Raw genomic sequence first — 13,567 nt, forward strand, 5'->3', positions numbered from 1 at the left:
TGTTAGGCCTGTAACAGAACGCCACTAGCCGTCACCTTCAGCCCCCAACTAAAACCCCTCCAACGCATTATTAAGGATCTACAACCTATCCTAAAGGATGACCCAACACTCTCACAAATCTTGGGAGACAGGCCAGTCCTTGCCTACAGACAGCCCCGAAACCTGAAGCAAATACTCACCAACAACCACATACCACACAACAGAACCACTAACCCAGGAACTTATCCTTGCAACAAAGCCCGTTGCCAATTGTGCCCACATATCTATTCAGGGGACACCATCACAGGGCCTAATAACATCAGCCACACTATCAGAGGCTCGTTCACCTGCACATCCACCAATGTGATATATGCCATCATGTGCCAGCAATGCCCCTCTGCCATGTACATTGGTCAAACTGGACAGTCTCTACGTAAAAGAATAAATGGACACAAATCAGATGTCAAGAATTATAACATTCATAAACCAGTCGGAGAACACTTCAATCTCTCTGGTCACGCAATCACAGACATGAAGGTCGCTATCTTAAAACAAAAAAACTTCAAATCCAGACTCCAGCGAGAAACTGCTGAATTGGAATTCATTTGCAAATTGGATACTATTAATTTAGGCTTAAATAGAGACTGGGAGTGGCTAAGTCATTATGCAAGGTAGCCTATTTCCCCTTGTTTTTTCCTCCCCCCCCCCCCCCCCCCAGATGTTCTGGTTTAACTTGGATTTAAACTTGGAGAGTGGTCAGTTTGGATGAGCTATTACCAGCAGGAGAGTGAGTTTGTGTGTGTATGGGGGTGGGGGGGGGTGTGTGAGAAAACCTGGATTTGTGCTGGAAATGGCCCAACCTGATGATCACTTTAGATAAGCTATTACCAGCAGGACAGTGGGGTGGGAGGAGGTATTGTTTCATATTCTCTGTGTGTATATAAAGTCTGCTGCAGTTTCCACGGCATGCATCCGATGAAGTGAGCTGTAGCTCACGAAAGCTCATGCTCAAATAAATTGGTTAGTCTCTAAGGTGCCACAAGTACTCCTTTTCTTTTTGCAAATACAGACTAACACGGCTATTACTCTGAAACCGATAATAGTGTGTAGTACATATGTGCTGCATAAAATCCCTCTCCTGAAATATCTTAAAATCTTTGCCAGGGCAGGAAACTGTACTGAGTGGTTATTTCCCAGGGAAGAACCCCTGAGCCCCCGAGTCTCCATCCAGGTCTGAGCCACATGGTGGCATTTATAGCAAGGGGGAGGGAATGATACACAGCTTCACACACGTGGCCTTTGGTGAGGCTCACTGTGGCCCAACGGCTTGCAGATAGGATGTCTTTCAGACAGTCATTTGCCTCGGCACTCAATGGCGACGTCGACCCCCCTGAGCTAGGGGGGGTGATTCCCAGCTGGTGCACACACTCTCGCACTAGTGCTCATCCAGCGAGCGGGAGTACAAATAGTAGTGTAGCCAGGGCAGCTTAGGCATCGCTCAGCTGTTCCGAGTAAAACCCGCCTGAACCCAATGGGTACCCGGGTGCTCAGCACGGCTAAGCCCTGCCTCTGCGGCTGCTGCCGTCCATGCTGCACTGGGATCTCTTCTCACCCTAGCTTGAAGAGAGCTAGTGAGTGTCAGTGTGAGCTGGGAATCACACCCCCAGCTTGTAGTGCAGACTCCGGCCAGGTCTACACCACACACATACTTCGGTATATCTACATCGCTGAGGGTTGAGAAAAATCCACATACCTTAGCCTCCCCTTGTAGGCAGTCGCGGAGGTGGAGTAACTACGCCGACAGGAAAGCTCTCTCCCCTAGGCTTAGAGCATCGTCTTCAAAGCACCCCAGCAGAGTTTGTAGTGTAGACCTGCCCACAGTCTTCACCAACTCAGCCAGAGGTTAGGGGTCTATTACAGGAGCGAGTGGGTGAGGTTCTGTGGCCTGTAGCAGGCAGGAGGTCAGACTAGAAAGATGATCACAATGGTCCCTTCTGACTTTAGTAAGAGTATCTGAGTAAGAATAGACATTACAATTTTAAATCTAACCAGTGTCTCTTAAGTGGCTTGCCACAAGATGTCAGAACATGTTAGTATTAGAGCTGAGTGGGTCTAATATTTATTTAAATCTTTCTTGATATAAGAATTAAATACAGTGCTCCTGTCAGATAATACCTGAGAAATTATCTGCAAAGAAAACACACAACCCTAGAGTTTTCAGTTGCCTAAGTAGCCCCTGGAATCATAGTTAAAGTTGCCTCCCCCCCAAAAGAAACAACAACATCTGAAAAGTTTCAGAGGAACAGCCGTGTTAGTCTGTATTCGCAAAAAGAAAAGGAGTACTTGTGGCACCTTAGAGACTAACCAATTTATTTGAGCATGAGCTTTCGTGAGCTACAGCTCACTTCATCAGATGTTTACCGTGGAAACTGCAGCAGACTTTGAAAAGGTGCCCCAGTGGGCATGCATGGAATCTGGCCCTCATGAATTGCCAGCCAGTCAACCCCCCCCCCCCCCCCACACACACACACAGAAGTCAAACTACACCTATAGCTGCAAGCCACAGCTCCTGTCTCTGCTCAGGCACCAAAAGCTTCCAGATAAACCAAATGATGGAATAACATAGCGCAAAGGAGTCATGGTGGGCAGGTCTGGTTCCACTGCGTATAGGCTGGCTAAAGTGGGATTGGGAGGGGAAAGAGACCAGGGCACAGAGACATAGTGAGAGAAATAGAGAAAGAACGAGGGGGGGGGGATCAGAACAAGAGAGCACAGAGAAAAAGAGGTAGAGAAAAGAAAACAGGGAGAGAGAAATTTAGAAACTGCCACTCTACACTTCTAACTCGAGAACAAGTTCTAACCCACTGTTCTATATTTATAAACCATCTTTCTACTATCGGACACTGCCACTTTAATAGCGGAACTTGATGTTCTACATTTAAGAATCCACATCTTTCGATGGGTAAAAATAGCCCAGGCTGTTTCTCACATCCCAAAAAATTATCGTGACCCAGTTCTTAATGCTACCCCCTCCAGAGTCTGATCCCACTACCTCTCTGTAATCTCTCCTTGAGCCTCCCTTTGCTGTATCTATTGTCTCATAGATTCCCGTGCCAGAAGGAACCATTGTGATCGTCTAGTCTGAACTCATGTATAACACAAGCCATACAACCTCTTTAAAAATAATTCCTGTTTGACCCAGAGCAGATCTTTTAGAGAAACGTCCCATTCTGATTTTAAAATTACCAGCAATGGAGAATCCACCATGACCCTTGGCAAATTGTTTCAATGGTTAAGCACCCTCACAGTTAAAAATGGAGACTTTATTTCCTGTCTGAATTTGTCTAGCTTCAATTTTCAGCCATATTTTACCTTTGTCCACCAGAGTGAAGAGCCCATTTGTCCCCCATCTAGTAACTTACAGACTGTGATCAAGTCACCCTTTAACCCCCTCTTTGTTAAGATAACTAGATGAGGCTCCGTGGCAAGGTGCTCTACTCACCACAGGAGAATGCCTCTTCCTGGTCGCTCTGGGGATTAGCTCTGCAAGGCCTACGTTCCTTCCTGCAGTTGCATGCTATTGCTCTCTCTCAGTCTGCAGCCCCTCTCTTGCTGTAGGAGCTACTGCTGCCTCTTTATGACTCTGCCCTGAGGGTGCTCAGCGTTCCCCCCTTCCAGGGTAGTGTCCTTCAAAGTTTCTTCTGTTCCAGTGGCATCCAGAAGTCCTCTCACACTGTCATTCCCACAATGGCCCAGGCAGTCTTCCAATTCACTATCCTGCTGGTGCCACGCCCCGTGGCAGGGAGGGTAACCCAGGCCCATCCTCTACTCTGGGTTCCAGCCCAGGGACCCTACAACACACAGCCAGGGTTCAGTCACCAACCTTGCTGCTTTCCCCCCAAAGCTGCTTCCCACAATGTGCTCTTCTCCACCCTACTGTCTTCAGGATTCCCTTCCCGCCAGGCCCCCAGGGACCTACTCTTTCCCTGGGTTCCCTCCTTCCCTCTCTACTACCCAGAAGGCAACCACAAACTTCCTCGCAACAGCCTTTACTGTGGCCAGCTTCCGGAGTTTATTCTAGCCCTGCATATCTCTGCTCAGGTGAGCTTCCTCCTAATTAGGACTTTCCTCTCACCCTTAATTCCCTCATCTTGCTACCTAATTGGCTGATAGGGCCTGCCTGGCCCACCTCAGCCCTCTCAGAACCAGTGTGGGGGAGTGTATCCTATCACAGGCTCCTTGAGTCTTCACCATAAGGCATGTTTTCTAGGCCTGTAATCATTCTTGTGGCATAGTGGATGGGTTAGTTAGCCCTGGTCTACACTGCAGGGTGGGGGATCGACCTAAGATACGCAACTTCAGCTACAAGAATAGTGTAGCTGAAGTTGACGTATCTTAGGTCGACTTACCTCGTGTCCTCATGGCGCGGGGTCGACTGCCGCCGCACCCTGTCGACTCCGCTTCCACCTCGCGCTGCGGTGGAGTACAGGAGTCGACGGCAGAGCGATCAGGGATCGATTTTTATCACGTCTACACTAGATGTGATAAATCGATCCCTGATAGATTGATCACTACCCGCCGATCCGGTGGGTAGCGTAGACATACCCTTATTAGTGTGTTCCCATATATTCCTTCCCCAGGGCTTTGCTGGCAAAAGTGCTTTGGACACCTGTATCTCTATGGAAAGTTAATCACTGCCAAGGGTCCTATACTTCCTCTCTCTGAAAACCCTCAAACTCGCAGTGTCAGTAAAAAAGCTGCTAAATGATCTGGGAGATGGGAGAAGAATGTAATTGAATTATCTACTGTAGAGCAGTAGTTGGTTTAGGGCCTGATTCTGAAGGGTGTAACTGAAATCACTGACTTCAGTAGTGTCACTCCAGTTTTGCCCTGGTATAACCTAGATCAGTTGACTTAAATGGAGTCACTCCAGATTCACACCAAAGTAATGGATAGCAGTTCAGATCAATACACACAGAGAAGTTCTAGTGAGGGCTCCTCTCAGATGCTAATTATGTATATTTCCTTTCTTCTTTCTCCTAAACCTTCCTTATGCTTTTCTGCTCTGCAAGGATCAAAGCCAGTGTAGTGAGCCTAGTACCTAGGGAAAATTGGGGAAGATAAGGCTGTTCTGAAGGGCTGTGGATTTTACAAGTTACGCAGAGTTGAGAGTGGCCAGTACATGAATGGGACAGCAGCAGTTTTCAGCAACAGCTGTGACAGACCACAGCTAGCACAGGTCACTGGGCCATTCCTCATTCACCTTCCCGAGCCCCAGGATCCCCAAAGAATTCTCTCTCTCTGATTCGAATACAAAACCATTAAAATTTTCAAATTGTTTCCCCTTGTTGTTCTCTTTTTCTCGCAAGTTTTAGCACCAGATTGGTGGACCCTGGAAACTGAGGCTATGTCTACACAGCACTTTTGTGGGTATAACTTTCGTCGGTCAGGTGTGAAAAAAAACACACATACAACCGACAAAATTTTCACTGACAAAGTGCTGGTGCGGACAGCACTATGTTGGCAGGAGATGCTTTCCCGTTGATGTAGCTATCGTCGCCCTGGGGGTGGTTTAATTACGCTGGCGGAAGAGCTCTCTCCTGCCGGCACAGAGCAGCTACACGGGAGACCTTGCAGCGGGACAGCTGTGCCGCAGTAAGGTCCATAGTGTGGACATAGCCTGAGGCTTGGTCTACTCAAAGATTTTGAGGGGGGCTAGCTGTTTCAGTTAGGAGGGTGATTTTTTACCAAAATAGTTATCCTGGTACAACCTCTAGCGTGGATGCAGTTATACATTCCCCTTCCCATACAGGAATAAACAATACCACTGCAATCGCCTTTACACTGATAAAACATTCCCAACACTAGTGAGGTTTAAGTATACCAGTATAGTTTAAAAGGTACAGCTCTTGTGTGTGAACAAGTCCCCCAGTGTGTCCCCACTAGTGTGACCAGATGTCCTGATTTTTTAGGGACAGTCCTGATATTTGGGGCTTTTTCTTATATATGCGCCTATTATCCCCCCACTTCTGTCCCGATTTTTCACACATGCTATCTGGTCACCCAGAGTGGGTGCAGTCCTGGCAGCAGAGGGGAGGACTCCACACCCTCCCCTGCCCATGCACTTCAACCTGCTCTGGATACCTGACACTCCTGTGTATCCTGCAGAATGGGTGCATGCAGACAGACACACACACACACGCTCTCTCTCTCTCTCAGTGTGCCCATCAGATGGATAGTCAATCTCTGTGGCCCACTCAGCCCGGGGAAGACGTTTTACCCAGGGAGCTGCTTTTCAAACGTTCAGCTTGTGCCTGTACATTTTGCTCCCCTGGGTAAAAAACAAACAAACAAAAAATTAGCATCAAACCCTAAATTATCACATTTCCCTAGGAAATCAGTCTGGGTAGCGGATAGCTTTAAAAGAGCTCAGATAGCTCACAGAGTCTGCCAAGGCTAACTAGTCAGAAAGAGAGAGGGCAAAGGAGGAAGGCAGTTTCAAACCCCACCCCACCCCAGCTCCCTAAGGGGCTGATGAGTCTCTGATAAGGTACATGGTGCCATTTCCACAGGGATTTGGAGCGCATTACAGAAAGCCAACATGCCCTGGATTCCAGGAAATCATTTGCTTTTCAGAGCATTGGTTCTCAGTGCTGCCCTGCCTTGTGGCTAGGGGAGGAGACAGGGGAGGAGACACAGGAGGAGGAAAAAGGAGAGTTTCGAAGCTGTGTTGGCTGCCACTGCAATACGAATGAGCGCACGGGACCGGCTGGAGAATGTCCTGGAGGAGCTGGAAGAGATGGACTTCAAGAAGTTCAAGGTGAAGCTGAACCAGGCCCAGCCGCCCTCGGGCTGCAGCAACATCCCACGGGGTCGGCTGGAGCGGGCAGACTATCTAGATGTATGCAGCCTGATGATCAGCTACTACCTGGAGACGGGAGCCATACAGATGGCCAAGCAGGTGCTGGAGGACATCAACCAGAGGCACTTGGCTGCCAGGCTGGAGGGGGTATAAGAGGTGAGGGGATCTGACTCCGGATTGGGCCCACAACCAGCGTAATTTCTGCCCACCTCTGGCTCATCAAAGGCTTTGTTGCTTTCACTTTCGATTTCTGGGAGGGAGGAAGAAGGCCTCAAGAGGGCGATGCTGACAAGCTGATCCCTGCTCCAGGGAACATCTCTGCTAAAAGCAGGGTAACTGGCTGGGTTCTCAAAAAGAAAAGGAGTACTTGTGGCACCTTAGAGACTAACAAATTTATCTGAGCATAAGCTTTCGTGAGCTACAGCCCACTTCATTGGATGCATCCGATGAAGTGAGCTGTAGCTCACGAAAGCTTATGCTCAAATAAATTTGTTAGTCTCTAAGGTGCCACAAGTCCTCCTTTTCTTTTTGCGAATACAGACTAACACGGCTGCTACTCTGAAACCTGGCTGGGTTCTGAGAAACTTTTCCCTATAGAGGGTGCTGGCTCCTATCCAATCTCAGATCAGGGGTATTGGCTGGCTTAGCAGGGAATGGGATATGGGGTCTTTGCCCTTAGGGGTTGCCAGTTCCTATCTAGCCCCTGATCGGGGGACTGGCTGGTTATGGGGGTTGGGGAATGAGATACGGGGCTTTTTCCCTTTAGGGGGTGTCAATTCCAATCCTGCCCCAGGGCAGGGGGAATATGTGGCTATGGGTGTTGGGGAATAGGATACCGGGTCATTTCCCCTCAAGGTGGTACCAGTTCCAAGCTGGCCCGTTGTTAGTTCAGAAAGTTATTCGCATGTGAAGTTTTGGAAACGGTGAGAAAATACTTAGGTTGTCCTAGTTCAAGCTTCTAGTGCCAGGGTAGTCAATAGGTGGACCATGGGCCAAATCTGGACAGCCAGATGCTTTTGAATGGACCCCAAAAAAGTTTATTTACTTACCCACTCTTGAGGACCATACTCCTTTAGTGTTAAAGGCTGGTTGCTTCTGCAGGTGTTTGTGTGATGAGATTTAAAATCAAGACTTTGATCACCCGTGGCCATACAAAAATCCTGTGACACTTTTTTGAAAGCCCAGGCTCCCAGTCAGATCCCAGCTCAGGAATTTTCATTTTGACTTCTTAAACTCTTCCTGTAGTTTCCCCGAAATATAGGCTTCTCCTTCACTTCTTTCCTATAGCATGGCCATGTGGCTGTTAAACAGTTTCACTCCAGAAATGGCCGTATTTCAGCACTGCATGAGCAATCCCTGTGTAGTGTTGCTGTGTACTTGGTTTTTAGCTGCATGTCCCACCCCAGAGGTGGCTGCACTTCAGTACAGTTCCCTAATTTTTGGCTCCTAAAAAGCTCGTGCTTCAGGGTTTCAAACGGTCTCCTGCAGGAGTCATGAAGGGACATTCCCCCACACCCCATCCCAATGTATTCTGGAGTTGTTGTTTTTTTTATCTCCTTCCTCTGAAGCATCAGGGATGGCCAAAGCTGGAGATGGAAAACGGAATGGGGAGGGCCCAGGCTCTGAGGCGAAATCAAACATTCTCTCTCTCAGGTGCTTGGCTGGCTGGTTCTTGCTCACATTCTCAGAGTCTAACTGATCACCATAGAGAAAGTCAGGAAGGAATTTTCCCCCAGGACAGACTGGCAGAGACCTTGGGGGAAGTTTCACCTTCCTCTGCAGTGTGTGAGTACAAGTGACTTGCCAGGATTATCATAGAATCGTAGGACTGGAAGGGAACTCGAGACGTCATCTAGCCCAGACCCCTGCAGTCAAGGCCTTGTCCTAACCTCAGAAGTTAATGAGAACAATTTTTCTCCCTCCTCCTCGTGACAACATTTTATGTACTTGAAAACAGTTATTGTGTCCCCGCCTCAGTCTTCTCTTCTCCAGACTAAACAAACCAATTTTTTCAATTTTCCCTAATAGCTCTTGTTTTAGACCTTTAATCATTTTTGTCGCTCTTCTCTACACTTTCTCCAATTTGTCCACATCTCTCCTGAAATGTGGCACCCAGAACTGGACACAACACTCCAGTTGAGGCCTAATCAGCACGGAGTAGAGCGGAAGAATTACTTCTCGTGTCTTGCTTACAACTCTCCTGCTAATACATCCCAGAATTATGGTTTTTATTGTTGTTTTTTCCAACAATGTTACATTGTTGACTTGTTTGCTTGTGATCCACTATGACCCCCAGGTCTTTTTCTGCGGTATTTCTTCCTAGGCAGTCATTTCCCATTTTGTATGCGTGCATCTGATTGTTCTGGATATACCTGATTATTTGGGTACATCTCACTTAAATAATTTCCCTGTCATTGCAGGGGCCTCGGGCACTGGAGCATCTCAATCCCTTCTATTCTCTGCCTCTGGCATATAATAGTCTAGTCTCCTGAGGGCTGCAATACTTTGGTCTAATGACAGTTGTTGGGTGCTGGCTGGTGTTGGTGGCCTGTGATAAGCAGGAGGTCAGACTAGATGATCCAGTGGCCCCTTCTGGCCTTAAACTCTATGACTTTATGACTCCAAAGTGCTTCGTGGTTTGCACAATGAAAAATGCTTTGCTAATCACTTCCTACCAAATTCTCCCTACAGGGGAATCTAATGAAAAAGAAAACAGCCCAGAGAACAAAATGCACTTTCCCTCTAAAGAGCTCCAAATCCTGCCACACAGAAAGAAAGAAAACTCATGATCCTGCCACCCACCGGGGTCTCTCTGCACATGCCCATGGCCAACAATGAAGATCACAGAAGCATCGCAGACACCTTTCTCTGCCACTCCTGCCATGCTCCAATTCCTGTCTCGGCATCTTACGGCTTTTGCCTTTCCCTGCTCGGGATGACCACAGATTTCCACCATTCCTATTTTTGAACAAATAAAGAGATATTTTTACAGTTGTTACTTACCGTTGTTATTTTTATGGTCCATTTAGCGCTGGGGAAAGGCAGACCCTGGAGAGTGAATCCTGTGTGTACGCCCAGAGACAGTACAGCCTGGCAGCAGCAGGGAAAATTTCTGCTCCACCACGCCTCAGGCCTGCCCTTGAGGGACATCAATCATGGGAAAGGGGAGTTCAGCGCTCGTGGCCTGTTCAGTGCCTCAGCCTGATTGCAAGTAGGGGGGAAATAGAGATGTGGACTCCTGTTTTGCTAGGAAGTAGGCCCCCTGTACTCATTTCACAACAAATGACTTCCCAGTGGGAACAGCTTTCAGTCCCCAACTGCTGTATGGGAGATTTGAAACACTGGAATAAGGGCCCTTGTGGTAAAGGGCCCTTGATCTCATTCCCTACTTCAGCCAGCTAACCAGTCTCCCAGCTTAGAGTTACATTAGAGGCTGGTGATGGACAGGCGAATGGGTCGTATCCCATTTGCTGCTCCCTCAGCCAGCCCTTCCAACCTGTAGGTAGATTGGTACGCAGTAGGGGAAAAGCCCCATATCCCATTCCCCCTCCCCCCAAGCATACCAGTCCCCCCAACCTGGGGCTGGGTTAAAACTAGTGCCCTAGAGTTCAAGAGCCCCATCTCCCAATCCCCATATCTCCTAGATGTTGCAGGGACTGGCGGGGTCAGGCCGGCTTTCAGAGGCAGGAATGGAACCCAGAGTTTTTATATTACACTCACCTACGCAGTTGAGCTCTGAACACAATCCAAGTGTGTATATTTTTTTCCCGTGCATCTTACATATTTTACGTTTCTTCCCCTCAGATTTTGTTGTGGTGGTTCATTTGGTTGCTAAATCAAGCCACCGAGTTGCATTTTGTTTTGCATACAGTGAGGTTCATGGTCAGGGTGTGAGTGTCACAGTCATGGGATGGCTGGGGAGAAAGCTCTGTCCAACAAAGCCACAAGTCTTATCTTTGAGGCTGAGTCGTGACTCCCTCTAACCACTGGACCCCATTCCCCTGACACAGCCAGGGGTAGAACCCAGTAGTCCTGATTCCCAACTCCCTCCCTTCCCAGCCCCCTGCTGTAACTACTGCATCCTGCTCCCCTCCAGACCCTATGCTTTACACTGTTGTGTGAGTCTAGTGCTTCTTGCATACAGATATCCCCCTCAGAGACACCCCAAAATATCTCTCTCAGAAACACCCCAATATACAACCTTGGGAGACCTCATGATAGGAACCTTGAGTGGCCCCCGATATCTCCGCTCAGAGACTCCAATGCCTCCATCAAAGACCACCCCAATACCCACATGAGGGCTTCCTGAAAGCTCTCCTGAGGGACCTCCTAGCCCTACTAAGGACCCCCAACAATCCTCCATGGATCCCTAATATCTGCTTCAGAGACCCCCCCTCAAAAGCTCCCTGAGTGCCCAACCCCTCAAAGATGCCCCCAATATCCCCAGTGAGGGGCACCCAATATTCCCCCATGGACCCTAACCCCCTCAAACAACCCCCAAATCCCATCTGAAGGGGTCCCCAATGTCTTCCTCAGAGACCCTCCAATAGCCCCCCCTTGGGGGGCCACAATATTCCCTCAGGGGCCTTCCCCTCTCCCCCGAGGTCCCACCCTTGCCAGTTAAAACCGTTAAACTGCCCCTCCCCTGCCCTGTGGAACTCCTTCCTGCAGTGCAAGTCAGAGGGGGGAGGGGCAGTAATGGCCCCAACTGTCACTGGGGTCAAGAGGGGGCTGACTGGGGGGGACACACTGGGGTAACCTCTCAGGGGGTCCATGAGTGGGAATATTGGGGCTCTCAGAGGGATCTGTTTTGTGGGTTCATGAGCGGATGATATTGGGACACTAAGGGAGCTATTTAGCAGCTCTGAAGGGTCTATGTTGGGGAGTAAATGAGGAGAAGGTATTGGGGGCCCTAAGGGAGCTATTTAGGCTGTCCCTGAGGGGTTTATTTTGGGGGTGCAGGAGGAGAGACATGGGGGGGCCTATGGAGGGTATGTTTGAGGTCTCAGAGTGGTGAGTATAAGGGGATCCATGAAGGAGGATAGTGAAGGAGTCTTTGAGAAGGGAATTTTGGGGGAAGCCCTGAGTGGGATTTGTGGGGAAGGGCTTAAAGAAGTGTCTCAGAGGGGTCAGTATTGGGGGAGTCCATGCGGGGAGGTATTGGGGTATCTCTGAGAGGTTAATATGTGGGGATCTATGAGGGCAGATATTGGTGGAATCCATCCAGGGAAAATATTGGAAGTGTCTCTGGGAAGTCAATATTGGGGAATTCTTGAGAGGGATATTGGGGAGACCCTAAGAAGGGTATATTTAGGGGTGTCAGAGGGTTCAGTATCGGGAATCCATAAAGGAGGGTAATGGAGGGGCTTTCGAGGAGGAATATTGGGGGAGTCCCTGAGCAGGATATATCGGGGTGGGATAGTGGGGATGAGGAGGTTCCTGGGTGCATCTTAAGATGCAAAACTGGGGGGGCGGGGGGGGCAGAACAAGAGGAAAAGGAAAGAGGCCAAAACAAGAGGAGCCGAGAGGGCTCTGTCTACATTTTTAAAAAAGGAAATTGGGGGAGAGTTTGAATTCTTCCAGAAATAGAAAAGAGAGAACTCTAGAGAGAAAAACAAAATGCAGAGAAAATGAATTAGTGAGAAATGGAGACAGATGGAGGTGAAGCAGACCACACAGGGAGGGGGAAAGAAACAATATATCAGAGTGAACGGATCTAACTGATTCCTCAATTTAACTGCACGTACAATTCAAATACACATAATGAAAGCATGTATCTGTCTCCATTCCCAGACCTTAAGGCTTTGTCTACATTCAAAGGCTTTGTCTACAGGGAAAAGGTTATAACGATATAGTTACACAGTTGTAGTTATACCGGTATTACCCCCTGTGTGGACACTAAGGCTATGTCTACACTGCGCACCTTACAACAGACTCAGCTGCACCACTGCAGCCACGCCATTGTATGGTGCACTATGTGGCCGTTCTTTATCTCTCTCCTGGCTACAAAATAAAACCACCCCCAACGAGGGGCGGTGGCTTCATTGACGAGAGCGCGGCTCCTGCCGACAAAGTACGGTCCACACCGGCTCTTTTCATCGCTAAAACTTTTGTTGTTCAGGGGGGGGGGTGTTTTTTCACACCCCTGAGCGACAAAAGTTTTAGTGACGAAAGTGTCGGTATAGGCAAAGCCTTAGGCCTTGTCTACACGAGAAAGGGTTTGCAGAACAAGAGTTCTTTTGCTGGTACAGTTTATATACCAGTTCCCCAAAATGAAATAAAGCTATAACAGCAAAACTTTTAAGTGTACACCAAGCCCTATTCTAGGATAAGAGTGACTTTTTTGGGGGGTTCAGTTTACACTTCTTCCCAAGCAGCATAAGCTAAACTGAAAAAAGTACTCTTGTTCTGGAATAAAAGGCCTGGTCTACACTAAATAGATATGTTGGCATAGCTATATCAGCTAGGAGAGTGGAAAAATCACACTCGCAGCCAACATAATCCCCCAGCAAATCCCCCAGTGTAGACACAACTATGTTGACAGAACGAAGTTTCTATCAACTTAGCTAATGTTGTTCAGGGAGATAGTGGTTATGTCTACACTACAGCAGCACAACCATGGCAGTATAGCTGTGCTTCTGTAGTACCATACTAATGTAGGTGCTTCTTACAAGACAGAAGGGGGGTTTTCATCAATGTAGTTTAATCCACTTCTCCGTGAGACAT

The 13,567-nt window shown here is 48.3% G+C and overlaps 1 protein-coding gene across 1 annotated transcript; it reads left to right on the forward strand.

Moving 5' to 3' along the window:
* The first annotated feature begins 6,639 nt into the window (after window positions 1–6,639).
* On the forward strand, window positions 6,640–9,839 carry LOC125638287 (apoptosis-associated speck-like protein containing a CARD). The gene is made up of 2 exons (XM_075129189.1): window positions 6,640–6,997; window positions 9,533–9,839. The coding sequence occupies exon 1, from the start codon at window positions 6,731–6,733 to the stop codon at window positions 6,992–6,994; it is 264 nt and encodes an 87-aa protein (XP_074985290.1). The 5' UTR covers window positions 6,640–6,730; the 3' UTR covers window positions 6,995–6,997; window positions 9,533–9,839.
* Window positions 9,840–13,567: the final 3,728 nt, after the last annotated feature.

The sequence above is a fragment of the Caretta caretta genome, chromosome 6 (assembly GCF_965140235.1).
Source record: "Caretta caretta isolate rCarCar2 chromosome 6, rCarCar1.hap1, whole genome shotgun sequence".
NCBI classification, from domain to species: domain Eukaryota; kingdom Metazoa; phylum Chordata; order Testudines; family Cheloniidae; genus Caretta; species Caretta caretta.

Excerpts from the sequence above, each read along its gene's own strand:
- LOC125638287 (XM_075129189.1), top strand. The coding sequence starts at position 6,731 with ATGAGCGCACGGGACCGGCTGGAGAATGTCCTGGAGGAGCTGGAAGAG.